Below are 23523 nucleotides of genomic sequence, written 5' to 3' on the forward strand. Positions count from 1 at the left end.
GTTTTTTGTTTTATTTTTATTTCAATCGAGTCATTACTTCGTAAGGTATCGTATCGCGAGCAATGTGCAGAATAGAATCATACATTGGTCTAACAAGTGGACAGGAATATCTCAACACGAGTGAAAGATTTTGGCTGATCAACCCGAGGCTTGCGGCCTAAATCTTTCAAGAGGGTCGAGATATCCCTGTCCACTTGACAAACTAATGTTTTTTTTTATTTTTTTCAGAAAAAAATAATGACGTCCTCGACAGTCGCTCCGCGTTAATCGAAAACGTCATTGTTAAGAGCGTGTGTGCTGTCTTTTCCCAACCCACATTCTCGATACTCCAGGGCTTCCGATTACTTACGATCTCTAGAGATCGGAAGCCCTGGAGTATCGAGGATGCCCAACCCGAGGCTTTTTGAAGGTTAGACTGTTTTGAAACTCCTCCAGGGATACAGATTTCCCTATACAACTCAGTAGGTAGAGAATGCTGTTTTTTCTGCCCATGGAATTTAAAAAAAAATGTTCCAAACTATAAATACCAGCTATCAAAAAAGAAAGGCATTTGTTTACTAAACTGTATAAAATTGGAGTTTTTTTATTTTGTCAATTATTTAACATTATTTCTATCTAGTTTGTAAAACTGTTTGCAGTGTGACAGACAAGTATCTAAATCATTTTGAAATACAAAGACAAAATAAACTAAATCAAAAAAATAATAACATATATTGTACCAAAACCTTTTAATACAGACATTTTATCGGTTTATCATCAACGAAATATGTGTTGAGGCAGGCTGACTACGATAATCATGAGGCCAAAGTACAGCACGCGCGTGAAGCACGAGCTCTAGGTCAAAGGTGATATGGATTGTCCAATTGGACTGCACAGGTTATTTTTTTTATTTACATATGACGTTTTACAACTTCCTGTTTATCACACGAACTTGTTCTATGAGACAGAGAAATCTTACCCTCACCGGAAGTGCATATATCTCTGTTCGATAAGGTAGAAAAAGCTATCCTTTCCAGTAACAACAGCGTTATGACCTGTCGGTATGGGAGACTGATCTGTCTGCATTAAAGCAACATGATTGGTCTCAATCCTCCCCACTACATTTTACTTACTAAATACTAAAACTTATCTGGTTTTGTGTCTCATCTCAGTGTGGCAGTGAACCGAACAAACACTAAGGTTCATCTCATTTGGTTCTGCTTTACTAAAAGGATGTGTCATGTGCCAAATGTAGGTCGCTTTGAACCGTACTTGGTTAACATATTAATCTAAACACATTCGACCATAGTCAAGCTTCGAAAAATTGAAATAGGCACTGTCCGAATGATAGACATTGATCGAAACAAGTTTATTAAATTGTACGTTGTGACCACATTCAGAATAATCATTACTTTCGAGTTTCATATTCAACGTCCTTCTACTGTCAACCAATGATTAAAAATGGCAATGTCCATTTATTAAGTGATTTAATCTACAAAATAGTATTATATAAAAAAACTTACATTATGTAAGCATTCAACTATCTTCCTATGGCATCTATGTTCTGTAAAGATGCCAGATCTTGTAAGCAATCTTCATAATGCGCTCTAGCGCATTATGAGATGATTGTCTGCAAAGCTCTGGTATCTATATAGACCATAGATGCCATAGGAAGATAGTGTCATGCTTATATTTAGATCATTTCAGCTCATTAAATATTGACAAATTTCACGACGTTGTTATGTATTTTAGACTGATACCGTTGAAATTCCAAATCGTTGATCAATACGATTAAGCAGGTGCACCATGTACCCATACCCTAACCAAGTCACGCACGTTAAACAAATGCAATACATAACCACTGAGGAGATGAAGAAATTATTTTTAGACAAGAACATGCATCTAATAAGGTAAACACACTACTGTAAGAGCGATATGAGTAGTTCTAGTCAAAAATTTCTTTACTACAAAATGTACACTGGCAAGGGCCGGGGTTTGGCATGCAAGATATTCGACCACTATGTGTAATTTCACTACAGTGTGCTTTTCTGGCATATCACAATAAAATCAAATAATCTTTTTTGTGCATATGTGCAAATTTTAATGTACTCTGAGACTTGATTGCCTCTTTAAGGAATCAAAGACAAAAACATCACCCTTGTCATTGCCCACTGTATAGCCGACACAGGATAGTATGATTTATTACGTCAGTTCGTTGAGTTTTGCTGGGGACTTCCGGTTTTCTCGATATTCCACTTGCGCTGTTCTTATAGATTCGTTGCATCATTAATTACACGAAAACTGGAAATTCCGGGAATGGTTGTATCTAAGTATAAATCCAATGTTGGCCGGCCAGGGATTAGTAGCTAGAGGATTTACAGGCTCAGTCTGACCCTCAGAATGTTCCATCAGTCGATGTTGATGATACTTGTTATAACTAAGGCAGCACTTGTCTTATCCCTGCAAGGCCCTTCAGTGACACCCGAATGTGCGATGCTTATTTCAAGGTAAGACAATGCTGTATGTATATTCAAGTCAAATTTATTGCCATGTGGAATAATTGACGTTCATGATATACGATTGTCAGAATTCAATATTGCATTCAAAGCGCTTAAACTCATTGAGTAAGCCAATTGATCACATGTACAATGTACAGTATTCACAAACAAAAGTATATTACATCAACTCTTCATTGATTTCGAACGTTGCATTTTTGCACGTGTCAACTGGCTGTATTTACTTGTTCTTGGCATGATTTGAAAATGTGAAAGCACAACTTTATAGTTAGAGAATATATCCGTGGTGTTTCGAGTGAAGATGTTTATTGTTGCCATGTATGAATAGTCGAACTACTTAAAAAACATGCATGTGATAATTCAATGACAATCAATCAATAATGAAAGTGAAAGCATATATTTATTAATAGATACAACTGAAGATTGATCTAATTGCCGAATTTTAAGTATCACAACTGTACTAGATTACTGTGAATTAATCATTGTGTGTAGTACTTATGAGTAATGAGAAAGGGAATACACATAGCATTACATAAACCACAATGAAATGATAAAATTTTCATTTACTCCACTTTTTTTTGGTCTGGTAGTATCAGCAATATTTTTTTCTTAGAATATACAATAGTTGTGTGACGTTCAAATGGTAAGGCCGTTTCACTTTTTAATTTGCATATGGTTTACTTTCTTCAGGTCATTTGTAAATTATAAATTCGAGTGTTTTTGCTCATTTACATAACGATTGGCGAAATATTTGTCTTCTCGAGCTCAATAAGCGCATTCTGTTATTTGTGAGATAAGTTCATAATTTATTGTACGGCGTGTGGTTCGTCATTAAATCACCTGTCCCGTTTAACATGTTCATATAGCAGATATAAAAACAATCGTAATGTATTCTTGGAAATCTATATTTTATTGTTCCATTGCACAAGTCGACTATGAGTTTTGATATAACTATCGTGTTCATAGGTTTTTGTCATTAACTGTGGAGTTAATGACATAATTTTCTATTTTTGTTTTATTATTTCAGGAGAACGAATATTAACAATGTTTTACCGAGTTGTACCTCGGGAACAATAACATGTAGATCTGGCAGATGTCCGGCACGTCTGGTTCTCAGATTTCATTCTAACCCATCAGAAGTATGCTTTGGACATGATGTTTATAATGGGTCTGTCTACACAGTGTCGACAACATCAATGGAGACATATCAGGTCTTACCAGGTAAATCAGATATCTCAACAGATTACTACGCATGCTAAATACGTACATATCGCGAAAAACGTCATTTTGACCACATCTGATTGGTATTAAAATACTAAGACAAAGTAACTTTGATGTATGATTAGTTGAGGACTTTTGATTTGTTTACTTACTTACTGTACTTTCTGTATTTATTTATAACATGAAATATTCATGTGTTCATTCTGTCTGAGTTTGGAATTTTGATATCCAAGCATTGCTGTTACTATTTTGAATTTCATAGGGATGTAAAAGAAATTTTGTTTTCAAACTTAAAAATTGAAACTTTTGAAAAAGCTTGCAAACAAATTTTTTTTTAGTTTTAGTTTTTAATTTTTGATGTTCTAGTAGAGGGCGCTTTGTAATCAAGGTTGGCATGATGTTTTGTTTTGAAATTTAAATTTGAACACAATGTTAATATCACATTTTATTTACCACGCAGAACAAAATGGAAAACAGATAAATAGAAAACTGAAAAATTGAAACTTAGAAGTAAACGTTATATGTTATAAAAGTTGGCACTTAAAAACTGAAAATAGAAATTTTAAAATTAAAACTAAGAAGTTATCGTAATAAAACGTAAAAGCTAGCGATTAAAAATTGGAAATAGAAAACTGAAACTTTAGACTGACAAGTTAACATAATAAAATATAAAAATTAGAAACAATTATGATGTCCCATATTACACTCCATAAAAACTATCTACATCATTTCCGCTAACAATTAGCCGATGTGATGTCCGAAACAGTGTGATGTCATTAACTTTGATGCCAGACATGATATTGTATGTAGTTGTCTTCAATAATGCTGAATATTTCTATTTTTTTTTTTTTCATTTTTAAAGGCAAGCATCCGTGTATACCAGAGCTCACAAACCATGACGTCACGATAACGTTGGACGGAGACGACGGCCAGGTAGTATATTTTAAATCAACAACCCACAAGAAGAACAAAATCAAGACAAACAGACGTAAACCAACGTGTCAAAAACTTCGCTATTTGAAGAAGTTCTGCAAATGTAGATCCAAATACACACTTGAGTGCCAGCCGTGTGTAAAAATTTGTTCCTTGTGAAACCCTTTCTGCGAACTCCTTAAACGTCATGCTTTCACATCATAAATATCAATTATAAAGCAAGAAAAAATCGAACGATTATTGATTTGATTATCCGTTTGTAACGTCGTTATTTGTGGGAAGTGTCCGCCATTTGAGACATTATGTAAATATAGGACACAAATTCACTGTGATTATGACTGATTGTCAAGAGTGCATGGCCTCCAGTTTTTAAAGAATTATGTAACTAGTGACGCATATATATACAATGTATAAAATAAAAATGTTTTGACGGGTTCGGTAATACCAAAATCCATACCATCCTCTTACCTAGTCGTGTCAATTTCCAAATGCAATTTACATTAATTCACCAATATTTTAATGCAAAGACTAAAATGTTCAAAACATTGGATTATTTTCTACAGTTTTCGCCATTTTAACATACATTAGAAGTTAATTGTTTTGTTGTTCATCATAACACTGACGAAATAATATAATTCTTAGATTCGATCCAGAGATGTGCGACAAATGTTGGCGTAAAACTATTCCGGATAGTATAGTTCTGTTCTTACTTATTCATTCACAGTGTCTGTAATACACGTATAAAGTTTGTTTTTATTTTGAGTTAATATAGATATTTTTGTATGGCAAACGACTCATATGTTTCTTTACACATGAATGCATCGCATGAGTCTTTAACAAATATGATCTGCTGATATGATTTTTCTTCTGATTATGAACATAATGTTTAGCTTTGAATATAAATTTACCGGTTCAGATTATGTTCTAGATGTCTAAAACACTTTTATGTTTTATTTTGGGGATCACTGTCTAAATAATGATGATGAAATTGCATTCCTCATAAATGCTGCATGTAAGTACGATATTTCATATTTCCTAAGCACTCTTCTGTATTTCTCGAACAGGGTGGCATATATCAGGTTCTTTATCTAATATCCACATAATTTAGTCGATAATATGCTCATTGAGTTCTCTGATCTATCAGATGAACATTGTACATATAACAAAGTCGGTAATATGTACATATCAAGTTATTTTATTATATAAGATATGCACATTACCAAGTCGGTTATTTTGGTAGTTATTTTTTATTGTGAACCAAGTTTCAAAATCATAAGCCAATTTGCTGGAGAAACGCCATGGCTAACAGCCTTTATTCGGGTTATCCTCAAACGCCTTGCGGTTGGATTGGTTGAAGTATCTAAATAAAACTGAATAAGCCATCATGTCGGAAGACTTTTTAAGCGTTATTCTTTGTCCTTTCTTCATGCACCATATTTCGCCTGTAAAGGTTACAAAACGAGTGTCACACATAACAAAACAATTAAAAAATTTAAGTCCAGTAAACCAATTTATTTTCGCAAACAACTTTATTTCATATTTTCATGCCTAACTACTTTTTCTTGACGATTTAATCTCGCGATTATAGATTTCTATTGTTCTATTTCACGACCTGACACACTGTACGACAAGGGATTGTCGTGATTTGTCTACAAAATTAAATCGCACGCAGATATCAATTTGTTTCCATAGTTACTGAGCTACAAAACAATAATATCGGTCTCATAATCATTGCTTAGGAATCTGACCTTTGATGTCTAGGTCTAACGATCAGCAATTTAATCCATTTAAGCATTGATGTCACTACTTTTTAACTTCATTTGGGTTTTAAATAAATTTTGTTTTGCAAACTTTTGTGATAGTCCGCTACGTTCACAGTTTTGCAAACAATTTTTTTTTCATACCCCGATGAAGTTGAAAAAATAGTGACAACAATGCTTATAATTAAAAATTAATTTTTCAGACAACTTGATAAAATAAAACACGTTTAAAGGTACGACTCCATTGACTTTCCAATGGATTTTTTCCCCAAATCAATCCGCAACGTCGGATTTACGCTTTGTTCTTGGATTTATTCTTTAAAAAGATGTGAAGAATACGAATCGGCTAATCAAAGACAAAATAATCATATTCAACTCCAGCGATATACTGATAGTGACTTCACGTATATAATATGAACATTATAATTAGGTCCGTCCGTTTCCAGGATGTTTTTGTAGGTGAATTACAGCGAGGATGCCCTTAAGAAAAACCAGCGAACCAATGTCAGTAATCGATAACTGCATGTTTTCTATATCTGGACCACCAGTTGGAAGGCTGAGATCGAGACTAATTTAAAGGAATCCAACTACTGCATGATACATTATTGTATTTACGATGGCCAGAGTTTGACTACTACACATCTGATACTTCTCGACTTCAAGGGGGAGATCAAATTTATTTACAATAGTCCTCGAATTCAAGGGGGGATACAATCTATTTTAGCAATACCGAGACTATTCATGACCACCAAGTAACGTGTTTAAATGTAATCAATGGCTTGTTTAAGAGATCGAACTAGAGGGCCTCAAACTAGCATGTCTAATCAACACACTATCCCAACGATAATCCAAGCGATCTACTAAAAGGCAAAAGGTACAACTACGATCACATGACAGACGTTTGTTAGAGGACAGTAATAGATAAGATCCCAACTTTTACGATTCTGTAAAGCAACTTCCGTTCGCGGATATTAATTTTCGCGTTTACCATTTTAAAATAAAGTCGCGAAGATTATCCTTCGCGGATTTACAATTGAATGGAAATGTATCAATGGTGAAGATAAAAATTCGCAGAGATAAACTTTTTCGAATTTATTTGAATATCAAAATTCGCGAAAATAAAACCCACGTGAAATAAAATGTGTTTGCAATAATTAAAATCGTGCATCATAACTGTAGCTGTAACGCTATATTTGATTGTGGTTAACAGGTAGAGAAAAATATACTTTGACAATGTGACATGATACTCGATGTAATACCATCAACAACAATGTTACAACTTAAGGATGAATTCCTCTGAGGTTTCAGTCTCTTTTGACATAGATCAAAGAAGATTTTCAATTACAAGATAAAATTACAATATAAGAAGCCAGTTTCAAAGTTTGTCTAAAAATGTATTTCTATTCTTAGTAGGTTTATTAATACATGGATTTTAAGAAATGACCCATTTGGCAGTTATTTTAATACGGGGATTTTTAGAAATGACCTATTTGGCGGCCATTTTTGAGTAGTGTCAAAGGTTTATTTATTTATTTTTTACTTAAATTGTTTTTACTTAAATCAACATTGCACAGGCATTTTAGCTGTATCGAGCTAATGTTTGACGTAGTTACGTCTTTACTAGGTTCGTGGTAATTACAATATTGAGAATTAATGTGTGGAATGATACACTTTTGTACACAATGTTTAAACGAGGCAATAAAACACAAACCCCCATTATTTTGTCTGATTTAGAAAGAGCAACATTTTCCCTATTGATATGCAAAATATGTACAAAAGTTTAAAACCAGACTTTTTCTATAAAGGGTTTTTGGCAAAAATGGCTGAAAAATGGTGGCTGCATATTTTAGCTCAAAATAAAGGAGTAAGGGTAGCATATGTTGTTTTTCTAAGAAAATAATATGTGAATTTAACCATAACTGATACATATTTAAAGAAAACCACTAGAAAATAAGGTATGCAAACATACCGCATATCAAACACCTCATTAGGAAATTATAGCTTTAATCTCTCGTGTATATGGTCAAAACGGCAAAATTTCCCATAAAATCCACTATTTTGCCTATTACAATGAGGTATCTTTGAGTGACAATAGCTCAAAACGAGCACACGGACACATTTTTTTTCTTCCATTCTCTTCTGTGGTAACAACTCCTATTTCTAAAAATCTGTATGCAAAAAAAGTTTCATAGAAGAAAATTTTGACTTCTCAGAGGTGTACATTAAGTAAGATTTAAATAATCAGTGTTACATCAAGAAGAAAATGTCATTGTTGTTAGCCCATCTACTTACCTTTTTTGAGCAGTCTTCGTCGGCTTCCAACTAGCACATCTTGGGTACAGCTGTAGATACAGAGATTGTAGTTGGGACTGTGGTTTTTCGTGCGGACCTGCAGACATCGGTATGGGTTGATCATCCACGGATACTCAAACGTTATCAATCCTTCATCACAGAAACCAGGTATCTTTGCCCGCCTAAATAACATTTTAGACAGAGAATCTTACTTAGAATTTAAAAGCTAATGTCGTATATCCCCGAGTTTAAGATTCTGTTCCTCACGTAAAAATTCACACTATGTTAACAAAAGTATCACCAGTGATTCAGAAGACTTCAAATCGATGAAGGAAATAGTATAGAAACAAATACAAATCAAATAGGATGATTGTTCCAAAATAATGATTAAATGTTGATAAAACCGTATTTCGATACTTATAAAAGAATATTAATAACAAGCGTTGAACTATTATATATAAGATTATATTATAAATCCCTTCTTTAGAGGCAATTTTGTGTAACATATAATTATTGTTGTGTAGAAATAATCGATGTTTCTTTGTGTTTTTTTGTTTTTGTTTTTGTTTTTTTTTTCCTATGGAACAGCGAATCATGTTTTCTATAGCATTGTTGCATCGGCAAACATCGAATTTTTCTACTGACAAATGATTGAAATGCTCCAATCCAAGATAAAAAAAAGTGTTCCCACGACTATTTCATGTTATTCAGCATTTAAAAAGCTGTGCTTCGTAATTATACTCCTGTCCATTTCAAATATATCTTTTGTTTCATCCATATTAATGTTTATCACTTGCTAAAATCTTACCCTTTCATCCCAGTCCGAACATTACACCTTTTCTGTGGTCCAGCTAAGACGCAACAGATCATCCCCAAAAGAATCGCACCAAGAATTGTTTTTCCTTTGCCAAACATCGTGAAATTGATTATTATTCAAATGTACGTCCAGTTGATTTTTTACGAATTTTCGTCTTATCAAATAATCCCAAGTTTCACTCTTCTAAAATATTGTTTATGTGGCACTGAAATCGTTCAATGTATCCTGTTCAGCTGCAGTTTCTAAATAAGAACATTATACCAAGAGTGTCAACATATATATCTGGTATTTATAATAAGTTACAAATTAACTAAAATGTTCGTTTCCTGTCCGCCTCTTTGTGTTAGGCCTTTTTATACATGTACATAACAAAATACAGAACAAAGTCAACGTGTTAATCTAACATGTACAGTAAAACAACTAAATATATCACTGACATCAAACGGCGAAGTCACTTGCTGAAAGCATGCATGTCCGATGGTGCAATGAACACAAATGAAGATCGATAGACTGTCTTGGTTTGGACGATCCCTACCAGCTGTGGTCAGATAAAAGGGGACTTATCTAATGTGTCAGAGGTCATGTTTAGGTGAACCTAAAAACCAAGCCAAATATGTCAAAATCATAAACACCAAATAAATACCTTATCCCTTTAAACTTTATGCTCGAAGCTAAAGGAATGGCGCTGTGTTATTATTCCAAGCTGTTGATAAGACTTATCAAAATATTATTTACCTAGAAATGTTGATGTTCCGAGAGGAAAAAAGTACCGACATAAAATCATAAGTCATAATCCAAGTTCAAATTCCAACAAAGTTAACACAAGCAAAATGTGTGTCTGAAATAAGAATCTTACATAAGAATACATCGTTAATTTCACCAAGTAAACAAACCAAAGCCAATCCGTCTATTGCGTTCAGTAGAAATTTCAAATGAAAATTATCAGGCGACCAAAGAGCTATCATGCATCTTAAACATTTCTCAACATTAGATATAAAAGGGAGTAATGAGATCAATACTTATAACGTCAATCTCAAGTCCGGGAAAACGAGATATTTCATATTCGATCAGTGTTACAGATATAACAAAACTTCCTTATAAATATCAAAGGAGAAAATGAAACCTGTTTTATGTTTACTGTACATCGTATCTGAATTGGTTCTGTTGTAGTTTTGTTAGCTTTATGCAATGCATACAATTCATAACAAAGCAGATTGATGGTTTTTCTTTATTTAAACATCAAGGGATGCCAAACATTCACAACTATTCAAAAACATGACGGTAACATTTATTTATTAATTCAGTACTCTTTCTTGTCATAAAAATACAATAAATACTATACATTATATGAATGTAAATATATCGCTTATTGTAAGTAATCTTAATCGGAAGATCATCCTCGATGCGCCAGGGGTTACTATATTACTGATGTTATATCCACCACTGGACTATATCATAGCAAAACTGGAGACAATAGAAGACACTGCAATTTGATCCTTTGATGTTCATCAAGGAATAGTATAACGATACATTGTGCTTGACTGTGTTGCTTTGAAGTTTGGCGTTGCTCTCTCTGTAATCTTCAAAGGGGTCTTGCAGACCTGTGTTTGGTCAGTTTTTGTCTCCTAAACTGCCAGAAAAGTTGGGGTTGGATATAACGTCAGTAATAGTAACCCCTGTAGTATCGAGGATGCCGGAAGATATGCGATGTTAATTATATTAAACATATCCATTCAGTTCTAGTCGTTAATGCTTTAGGATGACCACTTCTTACGAAGTACCCGATTTTTTTACCAACCATCGCCAGAAAAAAAATGTTCCAATTATCATATCGTTTGTCCATTAGCTTATCGAAAGACCAATAAAATGGGACCAAATAACAAACCGCGGAGTTCGGCGTCCGTTCGTCCGTTACCAACCGACTTTTTTCATATAACGTCTTCATTTCAAAGACACACGGTCAATCACTATACATTAAAGGAAACAGATTAACTGTAAATCCGTTGTCGCAGACAGAGCCATCAGTTGTGCTTGACGAAGTGTAGAGGTGGATATTACGACAGTAAAAGATGTAACTCCTGGAATATCGAAGATGTTTTGTGGTGAGGGAAGTGTAAGCGGGTAGGAGTACATTTATGATATTTACTCAATTAGCCAGGTGGGCGGTATAGACCATCTGGGCCACTTGTTATTTCTAAAATTATGAAATTTAAGTTCACTAACATCTGTTTCCCTGTAGTGAAGCATACTTGTACTAAGCTGATTTCCTTGGTTAAAAGTAAATGTATTTGTATGTTTTAATGTACCAAAAACGTTTAGTGTGGCTTTAGAGGTCAAGCTTTATGTTGATATTGAAGGTTTGTTTTTTAATCAAAAGATATAATACATGTGTTATAAAAGAAGTAGAAATATACCATGGACTTTCAAAAATTTGTCCGTGGATCATAATATAATCATTTGGTCAGAATCCAAGTTGTTCATCATTTATATTTAATTTGCATTATGATAAATAAATGTATGAAGACTTTTTTTCGCAATGAAATCAATACCTCAGTGACAAGTGTTATACTCGTGAAATAATGAGAAAATGTAAAGGAAGTGATGATTTGTATGTACATTCTACACTGTCCGTGAAGGATGTTTGAGTTCAAATTGCCGATCGCATAATCTTTGGTAGAATGTTCTCCAAAACCATGATGATTTCGGATACAATATTACACAGTCAAACACAACCAATGTAGAGATGGTTTTAAAGCTAGAATTATAAGGACTGATTGGTAATATATGCTGTCCTGTCTGGAAAATAGATCTGAAAATGGCAGGATTTGTTGCAATTTCCGTGAAACATATCATTTTAAGCCCCGTGATTCCTAGGACACCCTTGTCGGTAAGGTAAATTGGCCAAATGGAGAGTGCACCAAGCTCTTTTAGTCAGTTCTAGTCGTTAATGCTTTAAACGTCTCCTTTTTATGAAATCTATTTACAGCGTTGAGTGGCAGTTTTTTCGAAACATATTTTAGGACTGGTATGATGTTAAATAATGTCCCATGGAGGTCATATGGCGGCCATCTTGGATTTCAGTCATCAAAAATGGCCAAAATGACACATTTGCATATCCGCACATAGATAGAGAACCGAACAACATAAAGAGGCAAATGAACACATTTTTTAATATGAATGAAACATGCTGAATACGATAAAATCATAATAATGACGTTACATCTTCTCAGTTTTTTTAAATGACGGGAAAATAATGATTTTTTTTCAGCTTTTTTCACTAAAAATTCAATGAACGTCATAAGTTTCATCACAAGAGAAAAATTGATGGACAAAAGACCTTATAACAGACCTTATAACAGTCTACTCTTGTGTAACCGCATGTGTACTATAAAAATATAGATCGCATGAGTGAGTTGGAGCATGAGGGAATCATCGAAATAGATGTAGACATTTATTCCCTGGAGTGCAGAAACTCTACGCAAACCTGCAGCAGCTAGGTGAAAACCAAAGGCGCAATCGTGGGACAAAAGGATTTAGTTTTGTGGTATTGAGCTGTGATACTATCGTGTCTTCAAGACGAAAAATACAAGGATAATACGAACTTGGTGGTACTTTTCGTCCTGGCACGAGGCGATGATTTATAAAAAATTCTGTGTTTTCAGTTGTTTTCACTTAAGGAAAGTGGATTATTAGTTGTATTCTAGTTGTAATTTGGAACTGTCTGAATCATAGTTAAACATGTTTACTAGCCTTTGGATGTTTACTGGATCAGGTTCCCTTTCTTTTTTCACCTCACTCATGAGATCATCTACACAAGGGTTAGTTCAGTTCTCAACTCTAAAAGACTGTTACAAGGTGGTTTTTGTCAAATTTTTTTCTTGTGATGATTTTTTTTTTTTTTTTTTTTTTTGCATAAAAACCCTGAAAATTTCATTGTTTTCTCGCCATTTAACAAAACTGAGAAGACGTAACGTAATTATTATGATTTAATCGTATTCAGCATGTTTCAATCATATTAAAAACGTGTTTATTTGCCTCTGTGTGTTGTCTGGTTCTCTATCTATGCGCGACTGTGTCATTTTTGGTCATTTTTGATAACTGAAATCCAAGATGGCCGCCATATGACCTCTATTTCTCCTCCCTCACTAATAAAGGTTTTATAGTGTATTAGTCGATGACATTGCAGTCATAAGTTCATCCTATTTCCCTTTATCTCTTTGTAATATTCTTTTGTGACATTATGTAAATTAATCTAATGTTTTAATTTAAACCATAACTTAATTTTTTTTAAGAAAATGCTTTCAGTTATATATAAAATACCTATAATTTCATTCTTTTGTCTGTATGCTCTATTTGTATTCTATAAAACTGTCCATGAATGCTACAAGCGTCAAACACTGGAGAATGATCTAGCGTAGAGACGTATTACACAGCTGATTTTATTTGATGGGGATTATTTACGCTATGTCTGCAGTTATTACCGCGAACATAAAAACATGTTACTTTTCCATATATGCCATATTTGCATGATATAATCAACAACCGCTATTGGCAAAACAGCGTCAAATAGAACTTGTATGTGTATGGTTGTGTATTGTACATTCCGGTCAAACAAACGCGCTTTGTACCTGTACACAATAGTAAACATAACGGCATGGCTATTTAGTGACAGAAATACATGTATGTGACGAATCTTGTGGAATTGTTTTCCTGCAATATCCGATTTGAAGAAAGATACCATTTGTCAGCGGTGTAATATCCTTAAATGGGATTATTGTTCGTGACTCGACAATTTCCTGGCTGCCTAAGGAGCTATGTCAGGCTTGACGATGTTGATATATTAGCCAAGTATACACAGAAAACATTCATGTTTTATCAAAAATATTTTTCTTATTCTTTTTGATAAATTCAAACTTGGAATTTAATTATAGTCAACACTGTTGTAATAATTGCTATTGTGCAATTATATAATGAATTTGCACTTATCTCACCTTGTCATTGAAGCTGTGTTAGTATATGTGAACTGGCATAGTCTACTTCCATTAATAATTAATTAGGTAACGGTTAGTAATTGATAAAGCAATCATGCATTATTGTACAGGTTGATGCTGTCAGGACACTGATCAATGTGAAATCGATGTCAAAGGACCGTCGCCACAGCATGTCGGGAGTCCCATTTTACAAGGTATGTCACCAAAACATTCAATATGACATTACATCTATAATCAAGTAGATCATATTGAATTCTAGATCATATTGAATTCTGGGATTAATCAATGGTTGCGTCGGTCATAATTGTTTTGAATTTAAATGTAGATATGTTGTTGAAAATCAATGAAACATTATTATTCTTTCAATTGTATTTTTCAAAATTGTAATCATTTCAAAAGATAATGTGACATCATAAAATAAAAATTCTATAGAATTTTTGCTGGAGAACTGTTTGAAACACCACGTAATTCCCAAGGCAATTCTGCATTTAAAGTAAAATGTTTCTTATATCTCATATCCTTTCTATATAGTTTTACTTTAATATTGTCTGAAATTTAAGTCTAAATATATTCACTTGTTGATACATAAAATGACATTCATATCGAACATCTTTGCTAGCCACACGGGGATTTTACTATTTACTCACACGGACGTAGCCTTTCGTGTCTGCATTAGTTTGTGATTTACCGAACAAGGGATGGATACATGTATTTACTGGAACGGACGTAACCATTCGATCATATAAAAAGAATCGCTTTGGTCTGCATTCGTTCATATTCTGAAATTAATGTACTAATCCTAGTTCATTTTTATACATATTCGTCCATAATAACCACGCAATATTTCATGTTATGCAGTAGCTGCTGATGTTCGCGATGTCTTTCTGATACCGAAACGACATTTTTCAACTGAGGTCAATATCATGAAATGTTCAGCCCTCGACATTGACATGGTATATGGTACATGTATATTATGTGTAATCCTTGGAAAAATCAACACCAGAGCCAGTTCATTGGAGAACTATTTTTAATAGTAAAAGGGACCTATGCGGTTGACAGTATTTTTTAAATACGTAATCACGAATTTAGCACGTGTGTCTATTACAGTAATAATTATCCTCCACAGATGTTTTACACGTCCTCAGTGATGTGTATCCATTGTTTATGTGTACAATGCCATTTTTGTTGGTTTCTGATCGATGTATAGTATATAGTTAACAAACTAAATTATTGACAAGGATACGGATGAATGAAGACGCTTCAGAATGGTTTGTTATGTTATTGTACAAACAATTGTCCCCGAGTAATGCTAGATCTCATTCGTTTTTAGATTACTTTCTTTTATCAGATAGATGAATATATAACACCAAAATAATGACAGGAATTTTTCTAGTAATGTTATAAAGAAAGACCTTCTCTCTCCATGACAAGTACGACTGGCATTCATCAAGCATGGCCTACTTTGGATCATTTGATATTATTAGAATATTGATGCTGTAAGCCTACAGTGGCCTGTCAAGCTTGTCTGCGGGATACCATTCACTTGTGCCGAGCTACCTTGAAGGTGATTTATTTTATACCAGTTTATAATATATAACCGTAAACACCAACTTGTACAGCAGTGTTATTGCTTAGTTACGAAGCATTCCTGTCAAATGTTTCAGACATCCTTGATGACACTTTTGAATGATTAATCATCAAAAATGTCGGTTAGTAATTCCACCACGGCCAGTAACCATGACAACAGGACGATTACGACGGGGACGAACTGCTGGACTACCACGGCCAGTACTACATTGCCCCCGGGGGAAGATGTAGAGGCTTGGATAGATGATGCCACATGGATTCTTACAAGCTCCTTCATTATCTTCACCATGCAGTCAGGTTAGTGTGGAATGACGTATTAACATCCTAACAGTTCTACACAGATACTAACGGGTACTGATCGCTGGTCGGAATTTTTTCACCTTGTACTAGATGTACCCCGAGTTCCTTCACCAATACACACGATGCGTCTTTAGATGATCCTAGATGTTCATCCGACGTCAAAAAAATCAAACCAAATTTTATTCGTGTATTTCGAGAGATTTTGTTGGTTGTTGTTTCCAGTAGACAAAGAGTCCTAAACTCTGTACCGCGAGATACCATTGCCTTACTTAAGAAAATTGGAATGTATTGGCTACATGTTTCTCCGGGTAATCTTTTTTTTCTTCCATAAAGAACTTATATAAGACTATAGATATCATAATTCATATAAAACACGCTGTAGCAGAATCTTTCGAATAAACTCAAGATTGGCACATATTATGTACAACATCACTTGCTGCAGGGTTCGGACTGTTGGAGAGTGGCATGGCCAGTCGGAAGAATGAAGTGAACATTATGGTCAAGAATGTAGTGGACGTTGTGTTTGGAGGACTGACCTACTGGACAATAGGGTACGGACTGACGTTTGGGGATTCATCAGGCTCTAACAGCTTTAGTGGAGTCGGATCTTTCTTCCTAGACCCAGGCAAGTAGTCAAATGCTGAAACGCTTATCTAAAGCGGCAGGTATTCGTAGATACAGAACTAAGAAATGACTACCTTCATATATTCACTGTATTCATCAAGAAAAGAAAACGACTAGGACACTAAGCAGCATGTTGTCATCCATATGTATCAGTCAAACGGCATGTTCCATTCAACGGAACGGCGAGGTGATATGGAATAACCGGATCGTTCATCTAAAATAAAAATACAATATGCTGGTATAATAACGATTTAATTTAGTATTTATGTAATTTCTTACATTACGTTGTAATATATTTATATAATAAGTAGTTAAGTTAGTCTTTTTGTTGTTTTGTAGATGAGAAACACATGGGGACGGTTTTTTCAAAGTTTATATTCCAAGCCTCGTTTTGTACAACTGCGACTACTATTGTATCAGGTATCTAATTTTCGAAGTGCACAATTCTAAGTGGTGTTTTAACATTTGATCATCGACGTATTTTGTGTGGTTGTTAAATCCGTAGACTTGGCTCGCATGTCCGCTCCTCTTCTAACTGAACATGTTGGTAAAAATCACCATATGAAACAGGTTTATAAAATCAGATATTTGTCAGGATGTTACCATTTATATTTTTCGATCATGATAAAAACCTGGATGGTTTAAGATTATGTATGACTGACACGGTTAAGTAAACTGAGTACCCGACTTTTGTCTCCCTAGCCCTTCTCATCGGGGGGGGGGTGTCAAAAGTCACATAACTGGTTGTGGATCGGTGATTTTTCTCCGGGTTGTAAGTGATTGGCCAACCACTACAACATGGAACGTTCTTAAATGATACTGGGTGGTGATGTACATGTTATTTAAGCTGACTGTTTGTACAAGGTGCCGTAGCTGAACGGACCAAGCTGACGGCCTACATTGTCTTCTGTCTGCTCAACACTCTGGTGTACAGTTTCCCTGCCCACTGGATCTGGGCACCCACGGGCTGGCTCCGGAAACTACACGTGGTCGATGTGGCAGGGGTGGGGCCTGTCCATTTAGTAGGCGGAACCACAGCTTTGATTGCCGCCATCATGGTGAAGCCTCGTTATCAACGATTTTCGAAAGAAGGCGAAACGGTGCATCATGGGAACTCTGTCAATGCGCTGCTGGGCCTATTTATATTATGGCTAGTATACTATCATATTACAAATCAAAACTGTGATAAATAAATACATAATGTAAGTCAAATGACTTTATCTGTCAAACTTGTAATGAATATACACCATGGCTAATGAGCATGACAAAGAAAGACAAGTGTTTACATTGCACTTCATGTTATCATCAATCAAATGTATCTTATATTGATGTTAGTTTTAACACAAACATTAGCATGTACTCTTGATAATGTGTTAATTATATCTCCATAACGTTACGTAATTTTTTTTCTATCAGTCAATATAATCCGGTAAAATATCACATTTCCTCAAAGAATTATTTTTCTCAGACATCACTACGCCGTTACCACAACCAATCAGGTGTGGTGTTACAAACTATCGCGTCACTTTATGAGAATATTAGCCAATGAGATACACGTTAGAAGAGAGATTGAGTTACATGGTCATACTCCATTCACATGTTGATTACATTTCTATAATCTCCACAGTTATCTTTTACAGGTGGGGATGGCTTGGCTTCAACTGTGGTAGTACGTTTGGAATCAGTGGAGGGAAATGGAAGTTAGCTGCCAGGTATATCATTACTATAGTCTTTATTTACATAATACTGTATAAAATATTTTGCTCTGAATATTAAAACATGCGTGATTTTTTTTTCATTTTACATTTTCCAACTGTTTTCCATTTTTTTAATCACAACCTCCCTGGACAATGTTCTTTTACAGATCTGCGGCGACCACGATCCTCGCAGCATGCGGCGGAGGTACCATGGCTTTCGTGTTAAGGTAACACCAATAGCTCTCAACATACATTGTAGGATAATCGTTGTCATGTCAATTTATAACTCTATTACGCTCATTAACGACGATTGTCCAATATATTGAATAGCGAACATCAGAAAATCAATCTCCACATTGCTATCGCAGGTACAAAGGAACAAAAAAGCTAAGCGAAGTTCGTCTTCAATTTTCAAGATCAGCTAAGTGAAGTTGATTTTAAATTCATGTACATTGTTAACTCAAGATGGTTTTTCACCCATTGAATGGGGGTAGCTTAGGAGGTAGCTTAGTAGCCAAAACGATAGATAACGAATCAAAATATTTATTACATTATTGTATATTGTGTGTTCCCTCTCACTCAGGTAAATGAATATATATTAAAGAGCATGGCTAATTTTTTATTTATATTTAACAGCTTCTTCATACACAAAGGCAAATACGACATTGCTTTGATCGTGAACGGGATCCTTGGCTCTCTAGTCAGCATAACAGGTGAGACCTCTTGATTTGTGAATAACAAGGGAAATTGAAAATGTCTACTAAGCATTCTTAAAATTCTACGACAAAACTTCTTTTGAAAACTTAGCTTTACCGATACGACAACTTCTCAGTTCTTGAAACCATGAAAAATAGCAATAATATTTAAAAAAAAAAAAAAAAAAAAAAAAAAAAACTATTAGAAGGTTGTTTTAGGTCTTTGTTATGTTTCGTGATAAATTCGGCTCATAACCATTGATGTTGGATGTTTTAAACTACCCAATCCAAAAAGCTTACATCTGGATATATATGAGGATTTGTCCTCAGTCATACGGCTACACATTAGTTACAATGCTGTATCCAAATTTGTAGGTATATGTGCAGTTACAAGAACTTGGGTTGCCGTGGTGATTGGTGCCATTGGCGCATGCGTGACCGCCGGAGCGGAAGTCTTGTTGGTAAAGCTAAAAATAGACGATCCTGTTGGAGCGACAGCAGTCCACCTTGCCGGCTCCCTCTGGGGAATGATCAGCTGTGGCCTGTTTGCCACAAAAGACAATATTGAACGATCGTTTAGCTTCCATGATGGTCTTGTTTGGGTACGTAATACCATGAAACAATGTTATAATTAACGGCTATAACAAACCATTAACTTTGACTCCATGGTTATATAACGTACACGTAGTATGTTTCAATCTTATAAATTGTATGTACATGTAATATGTAAAGATAAGGTGTTGTTCATACAGTAATGTTACCGCTATTATAATTTTCCTTTATTTGTTGTTTGTAACGGAAGTAAGTCATCAGTTTACCAAAATACTCAGTACCTTGAAGGGACAATTCAGTGAGGCTTTAATTCCATTGCATCACCAAGAAGTAAAATATGACATAAATGCATTGTTCTACATTCTTTATGAAACATATAACAAGAAATATTGACAAATTCCACGACATTGTTAAGTATTTTGATTGATACCGTTGAAATTTCAATTCATTGATCAATGTTATTAAGCAGGTACAACATGTACGCTGTATCCCATCCTCGATACTCCAGGGGTTCCGATCACTTACGATCTCATCTCTACACCCCTGGACTAGCTCCTCTATAATACCTGAATTTGTTAGGTAGACTGTATTTGTTTACATGCAATCATTGTCCTTACAGGGAGGAGGTTGGTATCTTCTTGGTGTACAATTATTAGCCATAGTCGCCATCATCGCGTGGACAGTTGTGACGTCATCAATTATTTTGAAGGGCATCGACCTCACTATCGGATTGCGCATGACTCTGGAGGAGGAGTTGTTCGGAGCGGATTATTTTGAACACAATGTAGAACCGACTGACGATATCCGAGAACATGCCGAACGAATATTACGTCACTTGACGCACGAGGAACGTACCAATCCCGCCTATGTCACATCGAGACCGCTTTGGTGGTGGTGGAAGAGAAGGAACGAACGCGCCGCTACTCCGAAGAGTGACGAAACGGATAGTGCGTCTGGATATATATCTGACGATTCTGGTATCAAATCTCTCCAGAAAGGTCAGAGTTCAGATTCTGTTAGAGAGGTCACGGACAGCGGAAATGACTTGACTGAGGTGAACAATACTGTCGGAAACGAGGCGAACGGACACGCGACCGAAAATGGTCACTCAGAGAAATGCAAGAAGCCTACATCGAACGGACACAGTTATATTAACAATGCTTTCCAGAATGACGATGACGAGTCCGATGTCACGAATATGTAGGCCTATATGAGTCATTATCGAGTATTCTTCAATGGAAGAAAGTATTCCCTCAGAGTGTGATGATCTTAAGCTGTTTGTAATTATGTTATAGATAATGTAAAATTGTTCTCGTTCTGAACGGAATCGCAAAAACATCACCGTCATTAACAAATTTTTAAAATTACAATAAATATATGTGAGCTATTTGAAGAGGTCATACTTGTGTCATTTACATGTATATCCGCATATAGATATTTGATATGTGGACTTTTCTATGTTGCTAGATAAAAACGATGCAATCTAAAGGATGATCATTTATCGGTTGTATTGGTCTGTGGTCTGTTCTGATAGTCAGGTTTATTATCTAGACAGTTGCTCACATCACACGGAGTACAGCAAAGCCTTGCATCAGCTATTGTTACATAAGTTTGCTGTAATGTCTGTGAGTGTTTTGGCGAATTACAGTGACATCCACGTACGAATCTAGGTCACAGTCACATCCACATACGAATCTAGGTCACAGTGACATCCACATACGAATCTAGGTCACAGTGACTCCATCATACGAATCTGATCGAATTGTCACATGAATCCACTACGAATCTAGGTCACAGTGAATCACATACAAATCTAGGTCCCAACTATATCCACATAAAATCTATTTACAGTGAAATATACACAAATTTAGGTCACGACATCCACTATACAAATCTAGGTGACACCACTATACAAATCTAGGTTAAATTTACCTAGGTCACAACATCCACTATAAAAATTTAGGTCACAACATCCCCTATACAAATCTAGGTCACGACATCCACTATACAAAACTAGGTCACGACGTCCACTATACAAAACTAGGTCACAACGACGTCCACCAAATAACCCATACCACAGGTCAAATTACATAAACATGTTGTACGGAGAAAACCATAGTCAAATGCATATGTTTTAGCAATATGTGAAATGTTATAATGATTGGCAGTTTGAATTACATGTTATTCACTATTGTTTCTTAATAAATACCGATTCTATTGATACTTTTAGAGGTATGAGTTAAATGACGAATAAATTTTAATTGTTTTCGTTATATTTTCTGCTTTTATTATCAATATATACAATATGTTTTTCATTAAACAGACTATTGCATGCGGTGCAAAACAATTAACTAAAGTTGTAAAGATGCTAAATCCTGTCCTTACAAGTGATTTAATATCGATATTTTATTGATTAGTTTTGCGAAACAACAAATGTTAAAGTACAGAGGTAGCTTGTTTGGTATATAAAGTATTTACATTCTCGCCCTACACATTACCTTTATCGAACATGCTCAGATCACATCTTACACTGTTTTAACATTACAATGGTTTATCAACTTGATCCTCACATCGAACTTACCTAACGTAAGTTCCCGCATATTACTCGTACTTGGGTATAACCCGTAGGGAGCAGAATCTGGATTGTCAAATAAATCCCAGATAATACTCGCGAGTTATCCGTCGGCATCGACTTATGTATTAAGTAGTAACAATGAATCTATCATGATAGCTAATTCATTGGGAAGGTACAGGTGGGCTTTTTTTCAATTTCATATATATTAAACATTGCGAGAGAACTTATATAGGCTATGCCTGTTGTTCAATCCCTTTTCAAATAATATTTGAAATAGGATTTTTTGAAATCGAATTAAACTCTCTTCCTATAGATCTATGGTCCAATCACCTCATAATGTACTAGCGTTAGATAGTTAAAGATGCTCCACCGCTGAAGAATGATATTTTTGCTCTATCATAAACAAGAGCAGACGAATTAAAAAGTATTTGTCTTCAGTTACAAAGGTTTACACCATTACCATCATTGAAAAGTTTGAGCTTCATATTTTACTTTAAAGATGCTCCACCGCCGTCATAGCATAAATTATATTCATCATTTGAACAATAATTGGTGTTTACTCGTGTATATATATGTCTAATTAACACAAAAAATAATATGAAATAATTTATTTTGCCTTTGGTGCATGCGCAATCAGTACTTTATTCCGTATAGGATATAGTGACACGGAATTTTTTCGGGATGCAATTAATTATTTTTCATATTTTTAACTTGAAGTAAAATTAGAAGCTTAAACTTTTCAATGGTGGTAATGGTGTAAAGTAAGTAACTTTTGTAACTGAAGAAAAATACTAAATCGTTTGCTCCTGTTTTTGATAGTGAAAAAAAATACCATTTGTCAGCTTCATATTTTACTTCAAGATAAAAATAATAAAAATAATTAATTGCATCCCGAAAAAAATCCACGGCACTATGTACCTTATATGGAATAAAGTACTGATTGTTCATGTACCAAAAGCAAAATAGATAATTTTGTATGTGCTT

The 23523-nt window shown here is 34.8% G+C and overlaps 2 protein-coding genes and 1 long non-coding RNA gene across 3 annotated transcripts; 2 read left to right on the forward strand and 1 right to left on the reverse strand.

The window, feature by feature from the left end:
- Positions 1-2272: 2272 nt before the first annotated feature.
- On the forward strand, positions 2273-6061 carry LOC138333807 (uncharacterized). The gene is made up of 3 exons (XR_011210033.1): positions 2273-2486; positions 3523-3716; positions 4579-6061. It is a non-coding gene; the product is annotated as an uncharacterized lncRNA (long non-coding RNA).
- LOC138333806 (uncharacterized) lies at positions 5952-9754 on the reverse strand. The gene is made up of 3 exons (XM_069282418.1): positions 9510-9754; positions 8702-8883; positions 5952-6091 (listed from the first exon to the last, which is right to left on the reverse strand). The coding sequence occupies exons 1-3, from the start codon at positions 9614-9616 to the stop codon at positions 5952-5954; spliced, it is 429 nt and encodes a 142-aa protein (XP_069138519.1). The 5' UTR covers positions 9617-9754.
- A 4781-nt stretch (positions 9755-14535) lies between these two features.
- LOC138333808 (ammonium transporter 2-like) lies at positions 14536-21697 on the forward strand. The gene is made up of 10 exons (XM_069282419.1): positions 14536-14703; positions 16174-16393; positions 16839-17021; positions 17360-17440; positions 17885-18170; positions 18661-18732; positions 18885-18944; positions 19354-19430; positions 19788-20014; positions 20584-21697. Exons 2-10 carry the CDS (start codon positions 16213-16215, stop codon positions 21166-21168), a joined length of 1752 nt encoding a protein of 583 aa, XP_069138520.1. The 5' UTR covers positions 14536-14703; positions 16174-16212; the 3' UTR covers positions 21169-21697.
- Positions 21698-23523: the final 1826 nt, after the last annotated feature.

Source organism: Argopecten irradians, chromosome 10 (assembly GCF_041381155.1).
Source record: "Argopecten irradians isolate NY chromosome 10, Ai_NY, whole genome shotgun sequence".
Classification (NCBI taxonomy): Eukaryota; Metazoa; Mollusca; class Bivalvia; order Pectinida; family Pectinidae; genus Argopecten; species Argopecten irradians.